Genomic DNA, 25241 nt, shown 5'->3' with positions numbered 1-25241 from the left:
GTTATGGATATCCTTTTATTTTAAAGGAATGGTCTTTTGTTGTCGTTTTATTTTTAAATTTTCAACTACAAAACAGATTCCTTACATTCTGCCATAAATAAAAACGAACAATAAGGCAGGACACTACATGAACAAACTGAGAACAACTGTTTTCCAGAAAATGTGAATTAAAAATGCTTCACAAGTATAAGCCATCCAGTTTTTAAAATAAAACTGTTGAAAACCCACAAGAGTTCAAGTGGTAGATGTGTACACCCTCGAAGAACAAAATACAGTTTTGACATTTTGCACTTTTGGTTTTGAAAACCGAGTTTTGTTCAGAGCACATTCTAAGGTTGTTCGGGCTGTTTTCAGATCAAGAACCATATGGGAGAAGAGGCACCACAGTAACAAAACCATGTTCAAGGATTTTTTGTTTGCAGCTGTCCCTTTTAAATGCTTGACTTTTAAGAGACTGATTCAATGCAAGTCTTTGTCTGTCACAGCAGAACTCCAAACTTGTTTCACCGGATTCTCTTTTGCTGTCGTGCTCTGTAAATGTCATGTACAGGGGGAACTACAGATCCTTTCTCCTCATCATCATCAGAATCCTCATGTGATCTCTTCACAGCCTTGTTGAGAATGGTGTTGTTTTCCACAGGTCCATTGCCTTCCACAGCTATCTCAGGCAGGCCGCCCGTGATTATCCGTACGGCTTCGTCAACAGCTTCAGGGAGAGACACGCAGAGCCTCTCAGGGGGGGAACTCAGACCCTGCCCAGCACCCAGCACCCCAGCAGGGACACCCACAGACACCCTGGGGACACTTCTGCAGCATGAGACACTTTTCCTGCCCTGTTTTACAAATATTAAGCCTTGGCTGTCTGAAACTCTGAGCTGTGGTGAGCACCAGTTACAAAGGAAATGCTGCTGCTCCAGCTCGAGCCCTCCCTTTACACAGGAATTGAGGTCATTTGAGAGCTGCAATAAAACAGGAAGGCCTTTTGGGAATCAGGGTAACTAGTTCATGATTCACCAGAGAGGCTGCAGAGCAAGTCAGTTTCTGCTTCTCAACAGAGGAAGCCTCAAAATTACCCTGTCTAATTTAAATAGATATTTTAGTTTCACTTAAAGAAATTAAATCCTACATTTCTTTCTCAATGATAATTTTTTTCCTTAAACTAACAAGGAGGGTGAAGAGTAGCATATTATCATCTGCTGTAGGATCTGTGCTGTTTCTCTGTTCCAGAACCCTCCTTCCCTTCTTTGCAGGAGCTGAGAAAGCTGCCTGCAGCTTGTGCCCAGGCACTGCAGCAACGTGCACTCAGAGTTATCCCTCACCATGCTGCAGATTTGTAATTTCATGTTGCAGCTGCAATGTTGCTGGAAATGCTGCCTTTAAAGACTATTCTCAAAATCTTAATTTCTTTATTTCAGTTGATACCACCAACATATAAAAGAGCAGCTGGTGATGTGCAGTTTTTTGACTTTTTGTTGCCTCCCTCAGGTAAAAGTGCAAACATCTCTATGCAGATTCCAGTGCAATCTCCCCTGCTCTCAAACACTAATTACCATCTGTAAATGAGGTCTGGGTTTTAGACAGAAATATCCACATGTAAACCCAAGTCTCATGCAGCACTAGCACAGCCTCCAGAGAGGACAAGTAACTTACTGTCTGGCAGTTTGCATCTTCTGAATATCTCCATGAGCTCATCCACTTGAACAAAGGGACCCTGATTTGTTACCAAAGGGAAAAAAAAAAGTTTAGAAGGTTATTTTCAATAGAGTGATACACACTGTGGTTCTGTCATGACAGAATGTCTTCCACAGCTTTCTGAAATGTTCAGAGTTCTTTAAAACAAACCTGAAAACAAATAGGAGGTGGCAGGAGCTTCATGAGAACTACAGCTGCTGGTGGAACAGGAAATACCCCTCCTGGGACAGGATGTAAACCTGGAGCTGTGGGGAGAAAAGCTGGGTGAATCCAGAGCAGGACAGCTGTGCCAGAGCTGCTTTTGCACTGCATTGCTATTTGATACAAATAATTAGTACCTTGTCCCTTTTGCCTCTACTAATTCCACACTGTTCACTCAGCCATCTGCTCTGTGATGTGTGTAACAGCTTATTACCATTTACCAGACCCCAAACTCCTTGTACTTATTTCCATGTGACCTTGGCATTAATTAAAACACATGTGCCTTTGGCAAGCCAGTGAAATGACAGCCTGAGAGTTAAGTACAGGTTTAGATGGCTGAGGAGTAGGAAAGCCTCTGATTAGGCTGAAGAGCCAGGTTCCTAACTCACCACAGGTGAAACACAACCACTCCCCAAAGCCTGACTTACGTGCTAAGTGTCTTGGCTGAAATGGAATCATCTGCTGGGTGTCTGGTTTGGGATATTCAGGTTTCCTGTCTACTTCATCCTTGAGGACAGGCACGATGGAAGGTGCAACCACAGGGTCTGGAATTATTGCTGCTAGCTTGGCACGGGAGACATCCTGTGAAAGCCAATTAGAGAGTGTGAACTTGGCAGGATCACATTGCTAGCTTCAATTACAGAACAAAACCTCGCTCTGCACCAGTTGCTTTTTCTCACTTTGTCTTCATTATCATCTCAGATGGCCTCTCACAAGACCATCTGGGCAAAACTTGCATGATTCATTAAAGATTTTAATCCTACAGTGACCCAATGGAATGGATTGGAATGGAAACACTTGTTTCTGTTCCTGAACGGTGTTTGTCATTTTGGAGTGGCTCCTTTTTTAGGTTAAGAGGATTTAGGTGAACAGGTGCAGACCACTAGGCCTTCACAACTATCATTTCTCCCTCATTTCATTCCTAGATTGCTTTAGCTGGAAAAGAAGTAAAGCATAAGGCAGTCAGCAGGCATGCAAAGCATCAGTTCAAACAGGATTATGTTTTGGCATGTTCCAAGCAGCAGGACTGCACCATCTTAGGTACACACTGCCCTGCATGCACTTAGCAAAATGTACTTGTTTGTAAGCTCACATCTAACCTCAAAATAACTTTGCCCCCACTGTATTCAAAGAAAAGTATTCAGTGACTCAATGTGAATCTGATTTCCACCTATCAGATTATTTTAGAGCTCTGTGATGGTCAACAATGCAGCTGCTTTGTTAACTTTGATGGCATCTGTATTTTTCATACATTATTTTTCTGTGTAAGAAGAAAGTGGAAGCTGTTTTAGAAGCATGGATTGAGGGCTCTCTTCCTGTCCATGCAAATGGCAATCAGCTGTTTCTACTTCTCTGGCAGCCTTGAAAAATTGTAAACCAACATCCTGTTCTGTTCTTATGATTCCCCAAAGTGTTAAATGACAGAAATAATACATATGGTTAGAAACCAAACAGGAGACCACCAGATACAGGGGTCTGGCCTAGAACTCCACATGGCAGCAAAAACTGAAAAAAGAGGCACCACTGCTCCCTGCCAAGAGCTTTCCTCAGCCATTCCCAACAAACATTGGCACTGCAGCATGTGGGCTTTGATGCAGTTCCCAGTGAAGTCAGGGGAGCTCTGCCACCTCAGAGCAGAAGGACAGCCAGCCATATTTCATACAGGTGACCTGATCCTACAAAGTTCCCACAGAACTCTGGTTTTTGAAGGAGCTCAGATGTGGAGGCCTGTAGCTGCAAGGTGATGGCATTAACACACTGACCTTTCCATGGGAAGATGGGACATTACCAGGAATACCCAAAATTGCAGCTGGTACTGATGGTCCTGGCTCCTTTCTGCCCTTGGCCTCTGGCACTTTACTGCCCAATGAGACCAGGAGGAGGAGGAGGAGGAGGAAGCCTATTTTACCTGCTTTTCTAGCAAGGGGAAGGACTATAAGACAAGTCCTAAACAAGGAATTGTCCAAGATTCTTAGGACTGAGAAGAACAACAGTGAACTGAAGTGTTCTTACCCACTCACCTTATAACCAAGGGCCTTCAGCTCGCTGGCAGAGCAAGGGTACAGATCCATGAACTTGTACCTGTCCACCAGCAGAGCTGTTTCTTTGCCTTCATATTCTTCCTTGAAGGCTGTAAACCTCCGTTTTTCCACCTTCAGGATGCTGGCCAGATCCCCAATGTTACTTTCAAAGGCTAAAAACCGAGCCCAGATCTCCCTGGAACAGAACAGGACACTGAGAGTTACTGAAGGAGGAAGGATTACTGAGCACAATCCAGATAAAAACCCACAAGAGGACAGAGCCAGAGGAGCCCATCTGGGAGTGCATGGCCATTTCTGTTATTTGCTTTAGGTGCATCTAAAATAGGCATTGCCCTCCCAGTGCCTTCTGTATCTCTGTAAGAGCTCTCAGTCTGGTGGGCTGCAAAGGAATTTGTTACAGAAAGGAAAGGAATTCTGGTGTCAAGGACTCCAGCATTTGAGGTGAGCTTTTATCAAACACTCTGCTCAACCTGTACACACAGCTTCACTCTGATGCTGACATGGGAAGGACTCTTTACCATGCATTATGGTCTAGTTCCTCTGCACAGAGCAGCACATTCTAACTGGCAAGAACACAACAGGCAGCGCTTCAGAATTTTATACAGCCCAAAATAGATATAGTTACTGCTGATTTCTCCATGGAAAATCTCATATATAACTTAAGCAACATCTGACCATATTTCTGGACTTGATTCAACTTTCATTTTAGCTTTGGAGTTCACCTTTGAAGAAGGTTCAGCTTTTAAGCTCTTGTGTTTTGTCACTTTTAAATTGGGTATAAAAATATTTCTTCACAAAAGATTAGAACTGAAGTGCAGAACAAATATGCACAGCAGTGCCATATTTGATTCCTTAGTTTTGATGCTTTTGTCTACCAGAGTAAAAATGGTGAAGTGAGAACCCTCAGACTGCAAGGCCTTGGTGAGCATTTTTTTTGAGAAAGAAACTTAAAAAGTAGTAATGCAAATATGGCAGTGAGTGGTTAATCCAAGTCCTTTCTGGTTCTTTTCCTATTTTATTTTCATGGCTGGGAGATACTCAGCACCCTCCTCAACAAATTCCTGACTCACCTTCTCAGCTCAGACCACTGAATCCTTACTGTACAGGAGGATTTTGCACTCTATCCTCAACAATCCTGCATCAGTGAGGTTTTAAAGTCAATAAATCAATAGAGGTGGGATAGGGACTTTCCCAAATCTGTCACAGCTGTTGCTATTTTGGACAGCATGAAGAGGGGAAGGAACATCTGTACCTAATTTTGTCCTGCTGTTCATGTTTCTAATTTCTTCAGGATATTTATGGTTGAAAGGGGTTATGTATCTTTTCCAGAGCAGTGAAACTGCTTTTGCAGACATACCCAGATTTCTCAGGTGGAAGGCTCCCTGAAGTTAAAACACGTTCAAACAAAACTCTTGTATTGTTGTCCTCTTTAAAAATAGAAAGAAAAAAAAAATCACACTGAGTAAAATATATTAAAGACAAATTAAAATATGTCCATTCAAAGAGATGTGCACATTGAATTAAGCATAAGGCTGACTTTCATGGATTTGAATTTCAGTAAGTATAAAGAGATCCGAGTACCCACATAAAACTTCACTGATGTTAAATTCCAATGTGAATTTGTTCTTTGGGAGTCTGGTTTTATTGATAGTGACAAACTTATCTTACTACAGGTTCTTTTATAAGAGCACAGCTATTGCTTGGCATCTCTTCGGGATGGCTGGGGGTTTTATCAATTTTCTTGAATTATCTCAGTAGCATATGTTGGCAAATTTAAATTTGGCCTTTCGATTCATTATTTCCCTTTTAAATCAGGGCAATATTAATATGTTTGTATAGTCCTCAGAATCCTCCCAGAATTATTAGACCTGGCTCCCAGCAAGCAGTCAGTCTTTGCACATTGCCAGCTGGGGGGATGGAGAGGTTGGTGGGTTTGCTCCTAAAACTGCCAACTCCTGCCCTGTGCACTGCACCACCTCCTACACTTACAGCTCAGAGATCAGCTCTCCTGGGTTTCAGCAGTTCTGCTGGGTTATTAAAAGAGACCAATAAACTAGGGAGTTCTAAGATAATTTTTTCTCATGGCAACTTACAGAAAGGTATTGTCAATATTTATGTAGACCCTTAGCTTAACTTAGAGCAAAATTAAATATACTTTAACTTAGATAAAATCTCCCATTTTACAGCTCACAGGAGAAAAAGCCCTCAAAAATCTTTAAACTCCCAGTGCCTGAAAACCCCAGGAACTGCAGCCTGACAGATGAATGAATGGTGCCTGGTGCTGCATAATCCACACAGCAGCTTGGGTTTCCTTTTTAAGGAGTCCATTCAGCCCCTGCCCCAGGGAATCCCACCCAGAGCCCTTCCACCACCACCTCCACCTCCTGCCCGGGTTTTCCCAGCTCCTGTGCCCTGCTCTTTCCATTGCAGCTCCCCAGCACCCTCCAAGCATGACTGACATGCCCAGTACTGATTTTACATCTTGCTCATCTCATCTACTTGGGGAGAATGAGTTTAAATTCATCCTAGGCAGGACCAGCTAATCCCTCACTCCTCTCATGCTGACTGTAAACTCCTTTAAATCTTTTTCCTCAGGATTTAAATTCCTCAGTGTACTTCCCACTGTTCACAGCAGATGCTGTAAAACTCCTGCACTGCCAGTGAGTTACAATTTGGAAAGTTCACTCTCCTCCCTTCAGCAGAATCAAGATTTAATGTCACCAGACTTCTGGAGCTTCGGTTCAGACAAACCAGCAGCAGGTTTTGTGTTCAGATTAACTGCTGAGCTTCATGAAGAATTTAAACACCAAGAACCTGGCCTGAGTAATGCTTCATTAGACCTCTCAAAGCTCAAAGCTTACCATTAAGGTGGGAAAGGTAGTCGATATATGCCAGTACATATTCTGGAATGTCCCCATATTTTTTCAGCCCTAGCTCAAAAATCTTAAAGGCCACAGACTTATCCTGCAAACATTGGGGGGGAAAAAAAAAAAGTCATTAGCTTCAGTGAGCTGTGCAGCCTCCTGGCACTTGTTTAGGATCAGGGTGAGCACCTGTGGTTACCTTACTACAATAATACTCCATTAAAGCTGCAGTAACATAGACATGGTGGCGGGTCCGGGCATCCTCTCTCGCTTTCTTAAATATCGTCCTTCCGGATTTAATGCCTTCTGCTCGCCTTGCAAATTTCATGTACTGGATATAAACCTAAGGTGCACATTAATATTTAAATAGCATCAGTGCTAACAAAGAACACCAGGGTATCATTAAGGTTTTTACTATGTCTGAAGTAATCATGACACACAAAATACAGCAGATGAATCCAAACAGAAACAAGGCTGTCTTGTGCCTCTGTGTTGTTTTGCTTTATAATACTGAGGCAAACATTTTATAGATTTTTTTTTTTTTTAATAAAAAATGGAATATGCCTAAGACTGATCCCATGAAAAGACAGTAGTTAATACAGAGATTTTTCAAGGAAGGGGAGGTAAGGAGATGAATGTCATTTACATTAGCTGGTGCCTTCAGAGAACTCAAGGCTTATTGTAAAAATGATAACTTTCCAATAAAGTTAAGACATCCATAAAGCCAAGGAACAGCCAAAAGGCCTGATGAAGCATTTTACTGTACATGAAACAACCCAAGATTCAAATCCTCCTGCCTGCAAGTATTTATACGTGATCAAGGAAATAATGAACGTGCTACTTAATTCAGCAGCCAATTTGTGATTTGCATTTCTTTGGGATTCAACTCTCCTTCACTCTGAGTTAGATCACAAATAGCAGCATTCCTTAGCAGGAGGAACTGGCCCATGGTTTCCCATAAGATGTGCCTTTGGGAAGCATTAGATGTGTCTCTAAAGAATGGCAAGTGTCAGTGAATGGATACCTCTCCTCTGACACTGACCTGTTGTTTAGTGTTAGGCTTCACACCTTCTTTTGCCCCCTCATGCTTTGTTGTGTCTGTTTATAATAAACTAAATAACCTTTTGAGGTTGTTGTGTTATAATAAACTAAACAACCTTTTGAGGGCAGGTTACTGCTGACACCATGTGTTCAGCACCACCACAGCTGGCACATGGACAGTGTTCACTGTGTCACTGCAGCAGAGGCACAGCAACACTCTGCTACCTACATGGTGCATTGCAATTTGCAAACTACATGGCCACAGGGTGCTTGTGAATTATTTTATATCTTTTATCTTCATTACTTGTTGTAAAAGAGACAGAGGAGGAAAGTGCACATCTTAGCGTATTTCAATGGGTTAAAGACTGTAATTCTGCCACCTCAGTTCTCCATGCCTGTGACCCAAGGAATGCTGTGAGAGCTTCCCCACTCTGTGCATGCACTGGGTGCCAATCCATGGGGATGTGGAGGCACTGGGATGATCTTACCAGCGTGGGGTCGATGTCCTCGATGGCCAGGAGCCGGTTGTAGATGCTGTGCACTTTCTCGTACTTCATCCGGCTCTGGGGGAAGGCAAACACACACTGCTCACTCACTCCCTTCAGATCACCTCCCAGAATGCAAAACTCAAGCTGAAGACAAAACTAGAATTCTCCTGTTCCCATTTTTCCCTGGCTGAACACTGTGTATGTCAGTCCCTTTACCCAGATGCATATTCTGTCTTGTGCCGACATTTTTTACCTCCCACACCAATTTCCCACTAATAGCCACCTAGATGCTTTTCAGAAGTCCTTGAAGTCTTTTTCTAATGTAGTAATGCTGCACAGAACTGCCATTGGAGGTGTTTGGCATACAGACTGTATCCTTTACATCTGTCTAAAAGCAATGTGCAGATAGGTGGGAACACCATCTCCTTAACTCTCCAACCTACACATTTCCAACAGTCCATTCTGCTCCCTGCCAGCTGCAGCCCTGCAGGCTGTATTGTGCAGCCTTGAAAAACCAGAACACAGCATACAGGAGGCTGCACTGAAAACCAAGGAAGGATTTTTCTTTTAAAGGCAAAGGCTTCTTTCCCTCCCTCTGTTGTCTTGAAGTTCTCCCTGGAAAGATTCTTTCACGATAAAATAAGTGGGCAAACTATACCCCACACAGGACTCCACAGTCCTCATGTGCCCAGTGGGAAACAGCCTTTATTCCTGCTGGAATAAACACCACTGGGACACTGCTCCTTGTGGAGGCTCACTGTGGTCTGGGGAAAGAGATTTCTCCAGAGAGCTGCAGCAAAGGTGGCCCCCATCTTCTGTCACAGCCGTGCCAACAAAAACATCACCTCCCCAAGAATCAGACAGGAAAGGTGCCCTTGATGCCCACTTTAAAAGTGAAGAAGCTGATGCTCTGGGAAATGGAAATTTTTAAGCATTTCACCCTTATGATAACTTCAGAAATATAGTCAATATTGAAACGGAAAGAGAGTGGATTTTCATAGCTTTTCCTCTTCATTTTGTCAGCTCCATCTCAGAAACGCTGAATAAGGCTAGAAGAATCAGTAAATTAATTCTACAGAATTTTGTGTACTCAGTATGTTTCAAATAAATGACAGTATTAAAGGGAGATGTATTTGGATTTTAATGTCAGTACATCACTATTTTTGCTCACCTCTTCATAATCTGCATATGCAAAATAAAGAAGCATATTCTTCTTTAATAAAGTGCTGATCGCTCTTTCATAAATATTAGCAGCCTCATCACTGAAAAGTTTAGCATTGTTCATGTCCTGTTATAAAATAAGTATAATAATATAATTGTTCAGCATCTGTGACAATGAAGGCCAATTTATGGAATATCTCTTGTGTGTGACAAGCCCCAGTGAATTTCCATTCAGTGCTCCAACAAAGGGATAATCATCTCCCCAGTACTTAAGGAATCACAAAATCAGGCCCAAAAAATCCCCCAAGCCTAAAGCTGGCCAAGATTGAAACAATTTTTCACAATTCTTGTCTAAAGTGCATACATTTTTATTTCTTAAAATTTTTAGTTTCCCCGTTTGAAAATTCTGAACATGTCACAAGTATTTTTTTATACCCCCCTCCCTGATTCTGAGGAAAAACTGAGAGTACACCATGTCAGAGCAAGGAAAGAAGAGAAAGCCAGTGCAAGCTGCTTACCCCTTTCTCAGCTAGCAGCTTGCTGGACTGCTCAAGGTACTGAGCTGCTTCATACCAGATGTCTGGGTGATGGCCCAGCACCAGGAGACACTGCTCATAGGCAAACATCACTGTGGGCAAAACACGACAGGAACACTCCTTGGAAATGGCGCCACCATTGTACAACCCAAGTGTGGAATGCAAAATTCATCAAATAAATCAGACAACATCAACACTAATTGGCTTTGAATACAATGGTCACTGCTGCAGTTCTTTTATACTGCCAGGAACTTCACGAACCACAACCAGCAGCTAAAACCTGCATTGTCCACAGAGGAACAAGCACAGCTGACTCAAAATGAGCCATAAAATCAGGCTGCAATCTACTGTTCCCTGACCTGCACCAGAGGTTCAGTGGTACACAACTATAGCACTGTCTCCCAAAATCCATTTCTTACTTCCAGCTTGGCTTTAGCAAAATCTAGATTCTTTTTTTATAAAAAACCACCCACACAATTCAAGAAACTCCATCAACATCTACTCCAGCACGATCCCTGAACACCGAATCACGTGTGGCTTCTACTGGAGCCAAGAAATACAATTCTCTACGCCCTAGAGACATCTCATTACCTCTTTTTGTTATCAGAGTTTGATCTTCTGTTCGTAGAGGGTTGCTCTTTTCCCACTGGATGTACTTCTTCCACATGTCCACCTGCTGAGCCTCCTGGGGGGTGTTTTGTGGGGGCACGGAGGGAGCGTTGCGGTCCAGGCCCTTCATCACTGTCTCATATTCCTGAAACAGAAGCAAGGCTTTGAATTTAAACACAATGAACACTTCCTTCAGGTTATGCTTCCTAAAACAAATGGAAATATTTTAGTATGCCAGCCTAACTAGTCTGTGCACACTTTTATTTGATGTAAGAACTAAGTTTAATGCTGGTTTGTGGAGTTTAATGGGACAAAGAAAAGTCAACGGAAGGTTGTACCTTTGCCACACGTCGTGCATTCATGTAATCTCTACTCCTGTCCTCAATCATCTTCTTGGCTAAGTGAATATTGATGCCCTGGAGAAGGGTGAAAAAAGGAATTGGCAATGTGCAACTTCCCTTTGGACATAATGAATCTTATTTTATACAAGAAAGAGCTCGAAAGGGGATGCAAAAGTGAGCAAAGACAAAGTTATTTTAAGATACCAATCTCAAAATATTTATTTCACCTAATAAATATATGGGTAAGAACTTATACAGAGGATGAACTCACTACTAAAATCCAAGTGACCTGAAGCACCTCAGCTTATGTTTAATGACTCTCGAACATACAATGAGCTTCACAAGAAGTGTTGTGGGTGAAAGTGGGAAAATTTGTGATTTACAATTTTGCTCTTAAATGATGGTCAGTGACAGCTGCCTGACTGAGAGCACATGAGCAATTTGATTTTCTGGTACAAGGAGTACCAGGGATTGGCCTTCAGGCTCAGAGCTCTGCCTTCTCCTCTGTTCCTGAAGGAACTGACAGCTCTTAGAAGAGGTTCCATGCAACACATGGAACATGGTTCCATGCAAAGGCTCCTGCCTTTGTCAGCAGGGGCCTGAGATGTGTCAGCACTGCCCGACAGCCTCCAGGACTGCACACATGTCACACACGTGCAGAGGGCTCTGCTGTGCTGCTCTGCAAGAGCAACAGGGGCTGGGGGCAGCCAGGCCCTGGGCACAGGGTCCTGGCAAGAACAAAAGCTTGAAGAACTGCTCTTGGGCAGGAAAAGCAGCCACCCCTTGGCTATGCCTGTGTCTGGGTGGATTTTGCTGGTTGCCAGGACTGTGCAGAAGATGTGCACAGCTTTCAGTCCAAGTGCAAAGAGGCACCTGAGCTGGGAAGCAAAGGGAGCTTTGCCCTCACTGCAAGCCAAGGCACTGTCTGGGATGGCAAGCTGGGCCATGGGGCACACAAACTCCACAATGCTCCAGCTAAGCCAGGACCAGGCTGAGGGTACAGCAGGACTCTCCCAGGATACACTCCCAGCTCAGCAGCTGTGCAGGTTCGTGAGCCAGATTGTCACTTTGTCACTGAGCCACATCTCCCTAAAAATTCTACCACTTTTGACCATTTAGTTAATTAAAGACTGGTGACTGACAGGCTGGTGTTGTCACCTGGTGGCTACAGCTGAGCTGAAGGAAAGCTCAAATTACAGCAAATGGCCATCACCTTTCCATACTGAGACCTGCATGAAGCCTCTGTGCTGTTGGGCTGCTGACATGGGCAATCCCTCCCCCTCAAAGAGCCCTTCTGGTGAGGAGCATTCCTTTCCCTGTGCCAGGACACCCGTGAGCAGCAGCCCTGCCCCTGAGGTCAGAGCAGCCACAACAGGACAGACAGATCCCTGTGCCCCAGCAGAGCACTGACCCTCAGCTCCCAGCAGCTCAAACAGCCTGAGGAGCTGCTGGAGCTCCAGGTGTTAGCCAGAGCTGCCTCAGCTGGGACAGCTCTGAGCCATGGCTTTGGCAGCCTCCCCATGTACAATGAAAGCAGGAGGAACCAGCAGTGAGAGCCTGTGTGGGAGGGGAAGGGGTGGTTTATGGGGAAGTTGTGGTGGGGGTTTTCCTACACTGGAGAAGGTGTGTCCTGGGCATCCTCCCTGGGGACAGCAGTGGCGTCCCCAAACACCTATGGGACATTGAGCTGCCATGGTACACGCTCGTGGCTGGGGATGCCTGGAGTTCTCCCACCCAGAGGCTCTCCCACCCAGAGGCTCTCCCAGCAGCTAAGCACCATGGCCTTATTAACATGAGAGGGCACCAAGCTCACAACTTGCACAATTAGCAACAAGGAAAGAGGAACTGGCCCTTCTCTGCTGCTCAGGGCACAGGGAGCCACAGCAGCCACACCTGTGCACAAGCAGCAGGAGCAGCGCTGTATGAGCATCCCTGCTGGGCAGTGCTGAGCACCAGGGCATCCACATCAGCTCTGCACTCACCACTCACACTGCTGCTGGCTGGGGCTGCTTGGCCACCAGATGCATTTAAAAACACACTCTAAAGGTGCAGCTACAAACTGGCCTGAAAGGGCAGAGAGCTGAGCTGAAGGCAGTGTGGGAGTAGACTCACCTGAAGGGGTGCTGGAATGGCTTCAGGTGGAGGATGGTGAGGAGCATTTTTAAGCACTGAGAGCATGTAACTTAATGCCGTGGAGGAAGTCCAAACCATCCCAGCTGAATGCCATTTGACTCTGAGTGAAAGGAGGGGAGTGCCTCCTTGGGGACACAAGTCCTCACTGCCAGCTGAGCTGCTCCAGTGATGCCTCACTCACTCATTTACCAGCAATTCCACTGAGCCAGCTGGGAAATGGGACAGCCAAATGAATCTCATGGAGGGTCTTTGAAAGAAATTTAAAAATCACTCAGGAGTGATTTTTTTGCCACAGGAGTTGGTACATACTGCACACAAAAACGTGTTTATACTGCTGGTCACCTCTTTTATACATATGTGTTTAGTGGATATGGCTTGGGCACCATATTTGATTACAGGATAATTACTTCTTTCTGAATGTCACAAAGAATCAGTTATTGGTTACCTCTTCATATTTGTTATAATCTCTCCAGAGCTGCTCTATGTTTATCATGGGGTTGACACAACCACGCTGGTAAACCCTACGGACAGCTGTGATCCTCTGGTTTTCTGCATAAGATCCTACTGCTTCTCTAAACAGTGGGGAGAGAGAGCAACGTCAGCTATGACAGGTCACAACTGGCAGAACATCAGCATTGCATCAACTGAGCTTAAAAAAAAGTGAATTTTCAGGTACTTACACGCCTTTCAAAAAATTGATGTAATCCACCCAGATCTAGGTGAGAAAAAATATTACATATGGTGAAACCAATGGTTAGCTGTACTTGTCATAAAGTTAGAAATAAAATGTGTTTTGATTAAGAAAACATACCTGGTATGACATGATTTCCATGCCAATCTTATCCAGAGCAAAATCATAGGCCTGAGCCATTTTTTCTCTGAGGGAAAGAACCACAAAGACCATAAAGCAAGTGTTTAGTATTTTAAAAATTCTTTATTTAAGAGTATTCTTTTGTGCAGCAAATTCTAACCAAACATCAAGGAATCAGAAATATTCAACAGGTGACAGCAAAAATTGGTATTCAAATGGCTTTAAATTCCTTATTCAGATTCCGTTGGGGTTTTGGTTGTTTGTTTTATTCAAGAATTACAAATTCATTGGTGGCAATCCAGCATTTTAATAGTTCCTGGCCCACCCCAAGTCAGTGGAAATCCACAAATATGATATGAAGCTGAGAAGAAACCAACTGCTCTCCACATCTTCGCAGCTGACAGAAGCACCCATGGTTTCTTAGTTTTTCCCCTCAGAGTTCCCCAAACCTTTTTGTAATTCTCCAGGAGCCCCAGAAGGCTGGGACAATTAGGAGTAGCTCCCTTGTGTGGAAACTGCCCAGAATACTTCACACTATTTATTTTCCCCAAATTCCAAGTATTTTCCCTCAAATTTAAAGTGTTTACAGAATTTCCTTGGTTAAGTTTCAGTGAAAGCTTTTTTTTTTTCTCCTCAACTTTTCTTCTAGCTTCCTTTACTCAAACACACTTCAGTACCTTATTGCCTCCTTGACTACATTTACAGGAGAAACAGAGGAAAGGCAAGCTGAATCTTCTAAAACTGTTTCAAAACAGTCATGTAAAAATAAATTAAAACCTCTTGCTTATTTTCTTTGTTAATGCATTACTCATTTTGCCAATTTATAGTGCAAAGAAATTATGGTGGGCTGGGGAAGAAACAGTTTATAGATGCTGGAAGTCACTGATATTTTTTGAAACTCAACCCACAGGAATATAAACAAGCAAAATGTAATAACTGAAAAGGGATGAAGATTAACATACCCCAAAATTCTGACACCCTGAATTTTATGACTTTTTTTATGCCTTCCAAAACTTCCTCCAATTCCTGAACTCTTTACTGCTACTGGTCTCAGCTGGAACCAGTGCTAAGTTTGTGGAGACTAAACAGGATATGGAGGGCAAGGACAAAGAAGAAGAAATGTGTTTCAGGTGTTTCAGGTTTTTGGTTTAAGCACCAATCCCATCTGCAGAGAACTGGCATTGCTACACCAGCTCCTCCACTGCTATTATCCCATCCTGTAAGAGGAATCCAGACTAAGGAACCAATTTTACCCAGCAAGCTCCAATTAAAGAGACTTGAATGTTTTCTAAATGCAGATTATATATTAACCTCCCCAACAGAAAATCCCCAGACAGATTTGTCACCCAGGCTCTTCCCCATCCCCTGGCCAAAAATCAAGAAGAGATCCACCGTAAAACTAGAATAATTCAGAGCAACTCTGGGAACTTACTTGTAACTAGGTAGCTTCCCCTTGGTTTCTCGTACATAGGAAAGGTAACATTTCCATAAATCAATGTGTAAAACCTTCATAAGGCAGCGCTGAAATAACTGTGCAATACATCAAGAAGACGTGATCAGGATTCCAGACACAGAAATTAGGTTTCTACTTTTAAAGCTATACAAAATGAATTTAAATAGCCCTTCTAATTACTACTGAGATTTATAAGGAAGAAGAAGTTAAACTACTCATTCTTTTGTTTAAAGCATCTCCATGCTATGCAAGGGAACTGGAGAGAATTAAGCAGACAAATCCCCCTGTAGATTTCACTGATTAGAGCTTGGCAGCAACAAGTCAACTTTAGTGCTACTTTTTAATCTGTGTTTCACATTCAATGACAGCTACAGAGTTTTTTCAATCTGATTTAGCCCAATCACAAGGTACTTGTTCTTGCTATAGAGATATATTACATATATTAATATGACTCACCTTTTCCACCTTGTCATAATTTTTTGCTTTAATCTACAGGGAAGCAGAAAAAAAACAAATCACTTAAGAAACTATTTTAGAATAGTAGGAATATATTCTTCATACAGTACTATAGCATTCCAGTTTGTACTTTGTCTGCCTAAACTAATTACACCAAAACACCCCATAACATTGCAAAAACATAATTAAACATATAGAAGTCATGTACTTTGCTGCAAAATTAGCAGATTTTTAATTTTTATTTTTAATTCTTCAATTCCAAAATGTAGGTACCAGTAGGCAAATTTCCTTTCTGGTTTGAACCCCCAGACTTAGCCTTTTATTTCAAGGAACCTGATGCATTCAGAGCAGATATAGATGTAGAGCTTCTACACCAAGATTTAGTAAAGGGTAAAATACTTATTTACAAAACTACTAGGCTAATAAATGTATTATACTTGAATATTCATTTCTCAAAGTGCACTTTGCTCCAATCTGCTGATGCTGAATAAGGGAATAATACCCATGGAGAACCTGTTTTTCCCAGCCCCCGTGCTCCCTGGGAGGAGGAAGCAAAGCACTCTCACATGCCAGCAGCACTTCCATTTATTCAGACACACACCACAAGGGCAGGGGGTGAAATTCAGACCCCAGCTCACAGTTTGCCTTTCAGCCAGGACAAAGGAAAGCACGAGACTTTGTGGCATGCTGCATGGATTTGTTAGCTCCAGCTAGGGTAGCAGGCTAGGCAATCTCTACAGACACACCCTGATGACACAAGGAAAATCAACAATACCCTTAAAAGAGGCCTTGAAATAAAAAAAAATAAGGATTTGTTATGCTGTGTTGCATTTTTGTAAAGCATTAAACTCCCCTTTTAGATCTCACTGCTCTTTGTTCACTTGGAGGATTCCCAGCTTTATTGTGGTGTGAAACACAAGCACCTCTCCATTTCCCTGAAGAGCACAGTGTAGCAAACAGCACCCTTGGCACCAGGGATTCATGATTTCAGTTTACAGCATTCCCACTCCAGAGCACAGCAGCATTTGTAATGGATGCATCAGGAGCCAGGGACTGCAGGAGATCTAAAATAAGAACACCACGCCTCCTCTTCCCTGAGTGTCTCTATTCTGCAACACCCCAGGACTGAGAGGCTTCAAAGAGCCATCCCCATCTCTCTCACTCCCAAAAAAAGATCAGTGAAAAATGAAAGAACTGAAAAAATATTGAAAAAAAACGTTATTGGCACACAAGGCAGACTGGACCTTTGTGTCTGTACCATACTTGAACTGGAGCAGTATCCCACCCAGGCTGAAAGAATTCCACACAATCCAGGATGGCAGGAAGGTAAACCTAATTGTGTCTTGCAAAGAAAAAGACATTTTTACTTCATCCTTCTTCTCCCACTCCCTAAAATCTCCTGCTATCCTTGGCTGAGTGAAAAAGAACAAAAGAATCTAAGAATCTTGGGTTCTATGCACACAGGACAGCTGCCTGCACCTTCTTTCCCTTTTATTTAAGTGAAACCTTCAACAAGATATGCAGGATTAATTATCTTTTTTTTTTAAAGAGAGTGAGATAGGAGATAGTATGAATTCTTTTGTGAAAATTAAATAATTAATTCATGGCTCTGCCACTGATGAAAAAGGCATCACCGTCTGGTTATTCAGTAACAAGATGAAAAATAATTTTTAAGAGCTCAGAAGGAAAAGCTGTAAGCAGACAGGGCAAAAAATGATTCTGCCTGCCAGGTGCAGCCAGGAAACCACTGTCAGCAAGTTTAGTAGCTCCTGGCAGCACTGTCACCAGGCAGCATCAAAGGATGGAGCGCAAGGAATACGTATCAATTAGACTGCTTGCACTTCCCAGGACCAAAGACCTTGAAAAGAAAACTACTTTGCTAAGAAAAGGAGGTATATTCTTCATTTGCATGGGTTATGACTCAAAGCAAAATATTTGCTATGTGATTATCATATATATGAAAAGCTGCTGACCACATCTGGACTTCAAGTCAGCATTCTATATTTGTTAAATGCACAACAAGTGGTTTGGTATCTAAAAATTCAGAAACCATGGTACCAGTGAAGTTAGGAGGCTGGCAAACAGGATTTAAGAAGAAAAGCAAAGCAATATTGGCCAAAGCTTACTGGATCTCTCAATGGAAAAGTGTGGAAGAGGTTTTACAGTGACTTCTGTGAGCCAGAGAGAAGTTTGATAAGAGGATCCATGTTTACCCCTGAAAGAATTTCCTACCAAGGTCATTGACATAGAAACCAAGAAAGAAAGAAGGATAAATAAGAGAAACTTGCAATTGCCCATTCCAATGAGCACGTTGTCTTTCTGACCTGTGAGTGTAAACTCAGTTTTGTAAGAATGTGTAAAGACCATTCATGCCAGAATAAAAACAGGTTTGAAGCCTTCTGAAAATGGAATGTGTTGCTTTGTATTGTGACTGTCTCAACTATGACAGAAAAGCATCTCTCCTGCAGGAATCTGCATTTCTTGGCTCACCACTCCCATGCCAACAGCCCTGCAGCCCTGGCTCAGGGAAAGCCCAGCACCACCCCCAGCAGGGACCCATCACACATTTCTTGGTTTTCCTATGACAGACACTGCAACAGGCACTGATGAGATGTGGGAAAGCATTAAAGAACTGACATTAATACTGTAATTTTGTCCTTAAAAAACAAACATAAAGTCAACTGTAAAGATATTTACAGCAGCTTATCCTCCAGTTTCTAAGGCTGCCAGGATTCCCATTCTGACTGCTTTAATTCAAGGGGCAGCTCTAACCCTCACAAGCTGACACCAAGGAGTGGCTCCACCACAAATCCATCTCCTACTCAATGAGATGAGGGATATCCTCATTCCAAGGTAAAATCCATGTAATGAATATCTCCCCTCCATCCTTGAGGACTACACAACACCACCCAGTCTGACCAGCTATGCTTGGACATTCCTGTAGCAAAACACACCTGAACCTGCCCTCCTCTGCCTGTGACAAGGAGAAATTCCACCTGCTTTGCTAAAAGAGTAACTTTAGGTTTGATGTTCCAAAAAGAAATTTAAGTCACTCCTGTATCACCTTTGTACAAGGTGAGTTTGTAATAGAAATCAAATTTCTTCCCAGAATACACAATGTAATTCCCTATAATGAGCTTCACAAGCATTGAAGGGCAAAACTTAATCCATAAATTACACAGCACTTCATCCTTTAAACAGACTTTTACAAGCCACATGAATCATTTATGATTATGCAAGGCAAGTGATTTTACTAATCTAGAGACTTAATACTAGTTCTAGTTGTCTGGCAACATGCATCACAAGCCTAAAAAACATCCCTGTTTTATTTTAAGCTCTTCAGCTTTCCATCAAGCTCCTAAGGAAGCACAGTTAGTATATGATAATTAAGGACCAGCATGATTTCATTTATTTCTATATCCCAACTCCATTTTCTTTCTAGCAATTGTTATTTCCCAGGGGAAAAAAAATATTTTCTCCAGCAGAAAATTTGATGCTCCCTTATTCACTCCCTGAAGCTCTTCCCTTGGTGAGGTACATCCTCTTGCTTTCCTTACTGCTCCCACTGCCCCTGCACTACTCTCCAAGGATTTTTAGAGTTACACGACTGGGTATTAGATAAATAAAATTAACATTTTTAAAATAAGATCAGACTACACAAAATTTATGACCACTGAATCCATTTGTATTGATCATTTGCCTTTTTTTTTTTTTAACATCTTGATTGTTAGGGTGAAATAATCAACTCCCCACTGTCAAGCACAGTGGGGTGCAGTTTGGGTCTCCAGCAGTACAGAACTGTGGGTAACAAAATCCATTCACATTTCTCTGTTTCCAAAGTACAGGCTAGGGACCACAGCAGCTCAAACTGTTCAGACCACCTCAAAGGAGTGGCACTGGAAAGGATGGAGATGCCAATTCTCTGTTCTACCTTCAGCACATGCAGGCTTTTGCTGTTTGCTGAGGCTCCCAGTCAGTGACTAATTGTGTGAGCACTTAACATGGCAAACTCCTATTGCTCCAGCTCAGGGAACAGCAATGGCCTTTGCAAGCAGCAACTCAAGCTCTGCCCAGACACATGAAATGAAGAAAAAAGGCAGGGCTAGCACTGCACTTCCCTGTGGTCATTAATCCAAGGAGGCTGGACTATCACTAAAGGACTGGATGCAAAACTTCTTTTATGTATGCTGAACAAAGCATGTACTTCATTTGTGCCAGATAGTCCAAATCCTTTCTTTAAAATCATTAGTATGTGATTGCAGATGCAATTTCTGTAATATATTGTTTTGCTACAATTTGTACCAGATAAGGCTTGAATTACTAGGTATTTCTGCTGTCTTCATTCAGAGTTTTAATATTCCCTGTGAAAATACAGCTTTTATCTTGCTATTAGTAAAGCCTGCAAGGAAGAGATAGAGTACACTGACTATGGGAAAACTCATTTTCTCAAAAGACAGCAAGATGAGATTCTACATATTTTCATTCAGAACTGTAATTTTTCACATTCACCTGGTTATATGTTTCAATTTCAAAGTCTGCCATAAAAGTTCCTTAAAATTATTCTAAATTAAATGCCTCCAACTACTATTTAGAAGGACTATTTCTAGAGTTTCCAGAACCATGGCATCAAAATTTAAAAGTCATGTTGTTTCCACTAGATATATCACAAGAAAAACAGGATTCACTCACAGCTGCCAGAAAACCCCATCTGTAATGCAGAGGGGGGAAAATCCCCACTATTTTGCAATCTGCTTCTGAGGAAACCTAAGAACAGAATATTTCAGTGGGAAGGAACCTACCCTGATCACCCAGTCCAACTTCAGGGCTGACAAGAGGCTCAAGGATGTTCTTAAGGGCTAAATGACACTTAAATGTAATTTACATGTCCAAATGACACTTAAGCCCCAGCAGGCTCTGGGCCACCTCTCTGGGAAGCCTGTTCCAGTGTTCCACCATCATCCCTGAGGTGTCACATACACTGTATTTATAAGTTAGGTACACTTTCAATTTGCTCACAGTATAAAAAGCTGTACAGTAACGGAGAATATTGGCTCTGTTAATGAAGCAAAGCTGCAGTTCTATAAATCCAATTATCAGTTCATATCCTGCACATAAAAATAGTTGAACAGGCACTCACTGAACAGATAGTGAGAAAGCTGACTTTTAATAGCAAACTGCTGAGCCACATTACCATTTTCAACAGAAAAAAGTGGTCATGTCTACAGGAAAAATGATAATTAGAAAATGAAGGGCAGCAATTTTCATAGGGAGCTAAGTGGCAGCAGGAAATGGGGACAGGGCAGTGGCAGAGACAGAGCCACTGCATGAATGGGGCAGCAATATGCAAAACTGCTCCTCATTCTCTTAACTTCTTGAAAATTCTCATTACAACTTCATCACCCCAAGCCTTTAATAAAACCTGCAACAGCCTTGAGAAACAATTAACCACAGCATATCAAGGTAACACACTCTACCAACATCTCTCCTCTGAGGGGCAGCAGCCTGGAGAATCTCTGCCTGAACATCTCCCTCACTGACTAACTGCAAAAATTACAGTGAAGACTTGAAAAGGCTATTTTTGAAACTGCAAACATAAAACTAGATTTATCTGGAAGTCTGGGAAGGAAAGGAACCCAGGGAGCCTGAGGGTGGTGAGGGAGCAGCTCAGAATAGAAAGCTTTGGAAAAGGGTGCAAAAGAAGAACTTGTGAAATGCCCCTCTGCAGATAGAGTAACATTCCCTGGTTAAAGTGTTGTCATTCTTAATTAGAAAAACTATGTAAACAAATAATAACCAACTGAAAAAGACTGCAAGTGGAAGATGTCTTTTTGTTTAATCTATTAGACTGAAAGAGCCAGTACCTTTAATTCTCAGATGCATCAGGAAAGGAATCAATCCATACAAATACTTGAATAGAAAGTGCTTAGGTATGAGCAAACTACATTCCAGAAGTGCAGGAATACAAGGCCTGAGGATATTGACAGCCTATTTGTTACTTACAGCAAACATTGATCTAGAAGTGATGAAGGATTAATGCACTGCAGTAAATAAATTTTGCCACTGATAATATATTTTGGAATATAAAAGAACTACCTACGTATCCTAATTCCTAAATACCTACTCTAGTGTCAAGGGCAAATGCTTTGCTAATAAGTAAGAGCTCAGAGACAGAGCTACTAAAACTAGCAATTGTGCTTTGGTTTACACCTTAGTGCAATTTGATTAATTTTATATTAAATAGAACATTAGAAATAGAAATTTGCTTACTTCTATCTTCTATGAAATAGACAAATCTGCAGGAGTAGCATCTGCCCCCATCCCCTTACAAAAACTGCTGGCTCTTGGTCCTGCAGGGAGGGCCTTTCTTCATATTAGTATTTTGAAAAGAATGCATAATTTTCAGGCACCACTCTCAAGAGACCAGACAGAAGGTGTACAGAGAAATATTTATTTATAGGCTGCCTTAAAAAAAAAAAACCTGCAGTGACAGAACTCTTCAGTGATTTTTCTGGTTGGAGAATGACTCTGAATTGCTATCACTGATTCACTCCCTACTTCATTTATTTCAGACATCAAATACATCTCTTTTGTTTTTAATCTCATATTAAAAAAGAAGCAATTTCTCATGTGTCTTTTCTCTTTCTTCCTATCTACAGCATCCTACTGTTATCTCTTCTCATTTTGGAGGTTTACTTTCTTTCCAGAACACACTTTCATTAAAAAAACCCCAAACACACCCCCCCACCTCAATTGGGAGTTATGTTTAAACACCAAACCCATCTGTTATTACTTGCACTGCTGTTCTTCCTGACTAACTGAGCCCTAGAACTGCAAACATCTCTCACAGATTAGGAGTGATGTGAAGCTGCAAAACCAGCCCTTTTAAATCATGATGAAAAGCACACTCTATGCTCTTCAAAACAAACAGACAGTGTCACTTCTCTTTTACTTTAGCACTCTACAGCTCTGACATTTCTGCCCAGAAACTGGGGGTGAAGAAGAGAACTCCTCCATGTCTAAGTTTTCTTTTCCTGTGAGTCTACTGCACTGGCTGTTCTTTGATGAAGCTCCCAGATCTACAGCTCACATCAGCACTGCCAGCTTTTTTCCCTTGCTCTGTTTCTACCCACTCTTTAATATATTCTCCAACTCAGGAAAACCATTACCTTTTTTTTATTTGGGCAATCTGCCCATTATGAAATGGAATGTAATATTAGCTGTATGAAGTAATTTACAAATGCTAAGCACCCACTATGTTCTAGCCAGATTCTACTTCATACCCAGATTCTCAATCCCATTTTAATGAAAAGTCAATCTTCAACATGCCCCGTGGCTTGTAATTTCCTCTTCAATTTCACACTCCCTTTAAGGCACAGCAAAAAACACCACCCCACATTCACAGCCCTGCAAACTTGCTTCCTTCCCAACTTAGGCATTTTGGTTTTTCCTGTGTGCTTTGGTTCACTTCTGCTGCTCTTCCCTTTCTCAAGGTCTCTTGTACCTTACAGAAGCAGTGGGATGTTCTAGGATGTGGTTTTGGATATTTGGATAGGTGACATCCCCAGATCTACTCGGATCCTTTGCAGTTCTTAGGAAGTATGCAAAGCAGCAGTGATTTTCCTCCTAGAATTTACTTTTTATCATTTAACTCTCAAATTATAGGACTCAAAAGCACATCTAGCACCCATGGATTGCACAATGATCTCTATCTAACATGATAAAATGCAATGAGATAAATTAAAGATTTGCAGTCTTAGCTGTTGGCCAGATCACTGAAGTTTAAAAGTTTCATTAAGAGGGAAGCCTAAAGCCAAGGTATTTGGTCCATCTCATTGGGCTAGAGATCCCTAATTTGTAAAATCAAAAAATTACATCATTTGTCTACTTCAATTGCTTTTCAAAAGAGAACAGTCCCTCAGCAGGGCCCATTGCAATTGAACACAGGCACTCCTCTAATGCTTTTCTCAGCTGATTTAATAAGATTATAGGCACCAGTGCCTATTGTCTGAGGAGCACAGACCCACTGCAGTCTGCCAGTGCCACCAGACAGGCTCTAGCCCAACAGAGCTGGACTAATAATAATAATAATAATAATAATAATAATAATAATAATAATAACAACCCACTACGTTCTAGCCAGATTCTACTTCATATCCAGATTCTCAATCTCATTTTAACAAAAAGTCAATTTTCATTAATAATATAATCCAAGCTGGATAATAATCCAAGCTGGAAATTCCTTGCTACACTCAGACCTAGAAACAAGGCAGGGATCAGACCACTGCAACAGATTACATGGAATAAAGGGTATGTGAGGCATCACTACCTAGGGAAAAAAAGCCAATTGTTCCTCTCATACCCTATAAGGCTGTGACCTAAGATGTAATTTATTAAGACTCTTAATTTGAAATCATCATGCTTTCTCATGTCTATCAGTGTCCATTACAGTAACGTACAGCTATTTTAAAAAATCATTCCTGCTTTCATTTTGCTATCCTCAAATTCTTTAAGAAAGTGGCAGTTTACTATGTCATTTGAGGTTATAGCTGAGGAAAATGAGGTGTTTTAAGGGGCACAGAGTTACCCATTAGGTTTATAGTTTTATAATTTCTCACTATACTCATCACATGCCTACAGTTTTGATACATTTTTTTCAGATGAAAAGGGTTTGCATAAAAGGGCAGAAAAGAGTAAGTTTGATAAGCAAATTGTCAATTATAGTATTTCAGACAATTTTTTTTTTAGTAAAATAAGGCTGTCAAATAATAATAATTTTTATGGAAGAAATCTCTGTTCATTCACCAAGCATATGTTAAAAGTACACCTGAGCAATTTACAATTTCAAAGAGATCTTACTTCTTTAAGAGAGCCTAGAATATAAAATTTTTTAAAAGCTACACATCTGTAAGGCAGCCTCCACAGGGACTTAGCAAAAAGGGCTGATAACCCAAATGAAGATATCTTAAGATCAGAAAGAAGTGCTGCTCTTTTGAGTGGTCAAATCCATTCAGTGGCCATGCATTCATGGCTCACATTTTCTAGCATGGAACTGGTCTCAGAAAGGCTCTCCCCAGTAAATCCAGCCAAACAAGCAATTCTCCTAAGGAAAAGGAATACAGGTTATTCAAGGAGTTAAAAATAGATGATGTAATTATGTCATACAGCATAATCTTCTTACTCTTGTAATATTAGCGCAAGACCAGCTTGGCCTGTTAGCAGAGAACAAATTGTTCTAAATATTTTGCCTCTGTTCTTAGAATATAAAGAACAATTTTCCAGTAATTTGTAGCAGAAATGGCCCAGAGAATGGTTCTCAAAACCATTAGACTGATCCTCAGCCTCTAAAAGTGCCTGAGGGCTTTCCTGTCTGACCACAGAAGCCACTGTCTCATCACAGGAAACCATAAATCAGA

The 25241-nt window shown here is 41.7% G+C and overlaps 1 protein-coding gene across 1 annotated transcript in view; it reads right to left on the bottom strand.

Annotated features, from left to right (window-relative positions):
* Nucleotide 1: 1 nt before the first annotated feature.
* CSTF3 (cleavage stimulation factor subunit 3) overlaps nt 2-25241 on the bottom strand; it is a 47717-nt gene continuing 22477 nt past the window's right edge. The window contains exons 4-21 of the mRNA XM_036384466.2: nt 15829-15861; nt 15352-15449; nt 13920-13986; nt 13789-13823; nt 13554-13680; nt 10973-11050; nt 10617-10779; nt 10008-10117; nt 9500-9616; nt 8329-8403; nt 6999-7142; nt 6797-6899; nt 5293-5362; nt 3915-4110; nt 2322-2475; nt 1843-1937; nt 1651-1711; nt 2-706 (exon numbers count right to left, since the gene is read on the bottom strand). Of these exons, the coding sequence (XP_036240359.1) occupies nt 504-706; nt 1651-1711; nt 1843-1937; nt 2322-2475; nt 3915-4110; nt 5293-5362; nt 6797-6899; nt 6999-7142; nt 8329-8403; nt 9500-9616; nt 10008-10117; nt 10617-10779; nt 10973-11050; nt 13554-13680; nt 13789-13823; nt 13920-13986; nt 15352-15449; nt 15829-15861 (1929 nt within the window). The 3' untranslated portion in view covers nt 2-503. The remainder of the gene's footprint in view (nt 707-1650; nt 1712-1842; nt 1938-2321; nt 2476-3914; nt 4111-5292; nt 5363-6796; nt 6900-6998; nt 7143-8328; nt 8404-9499; nt 9617-10007; nt 10118-10616; nt 10780-10972; nt 11051-13553; nt 13681-13788; nt 13824-13919; nt 13987-15351; nt 15450-15828; nt 15862-25241) is intronic.

This window comes from Molothrus ater, chromosome 6 (assembly GCF_012460135.2).
Source record: "Molothrus ater isolate BHLD 08-10-18 breed brown headed cowbird chromosome 6, BPBGC_Mater_1.1, whole genome shotgun sequence".
NCBI classification, from domain to species: domain Eukaryota; kingdom Metazoa; phylum Chordata; class Aves; order Passeriformes; family Icteridae; genus Molothrus; species Molothrus ater.
This window is presented reverse-complemented; position numbering and strand designations above follow the sequence as displayed.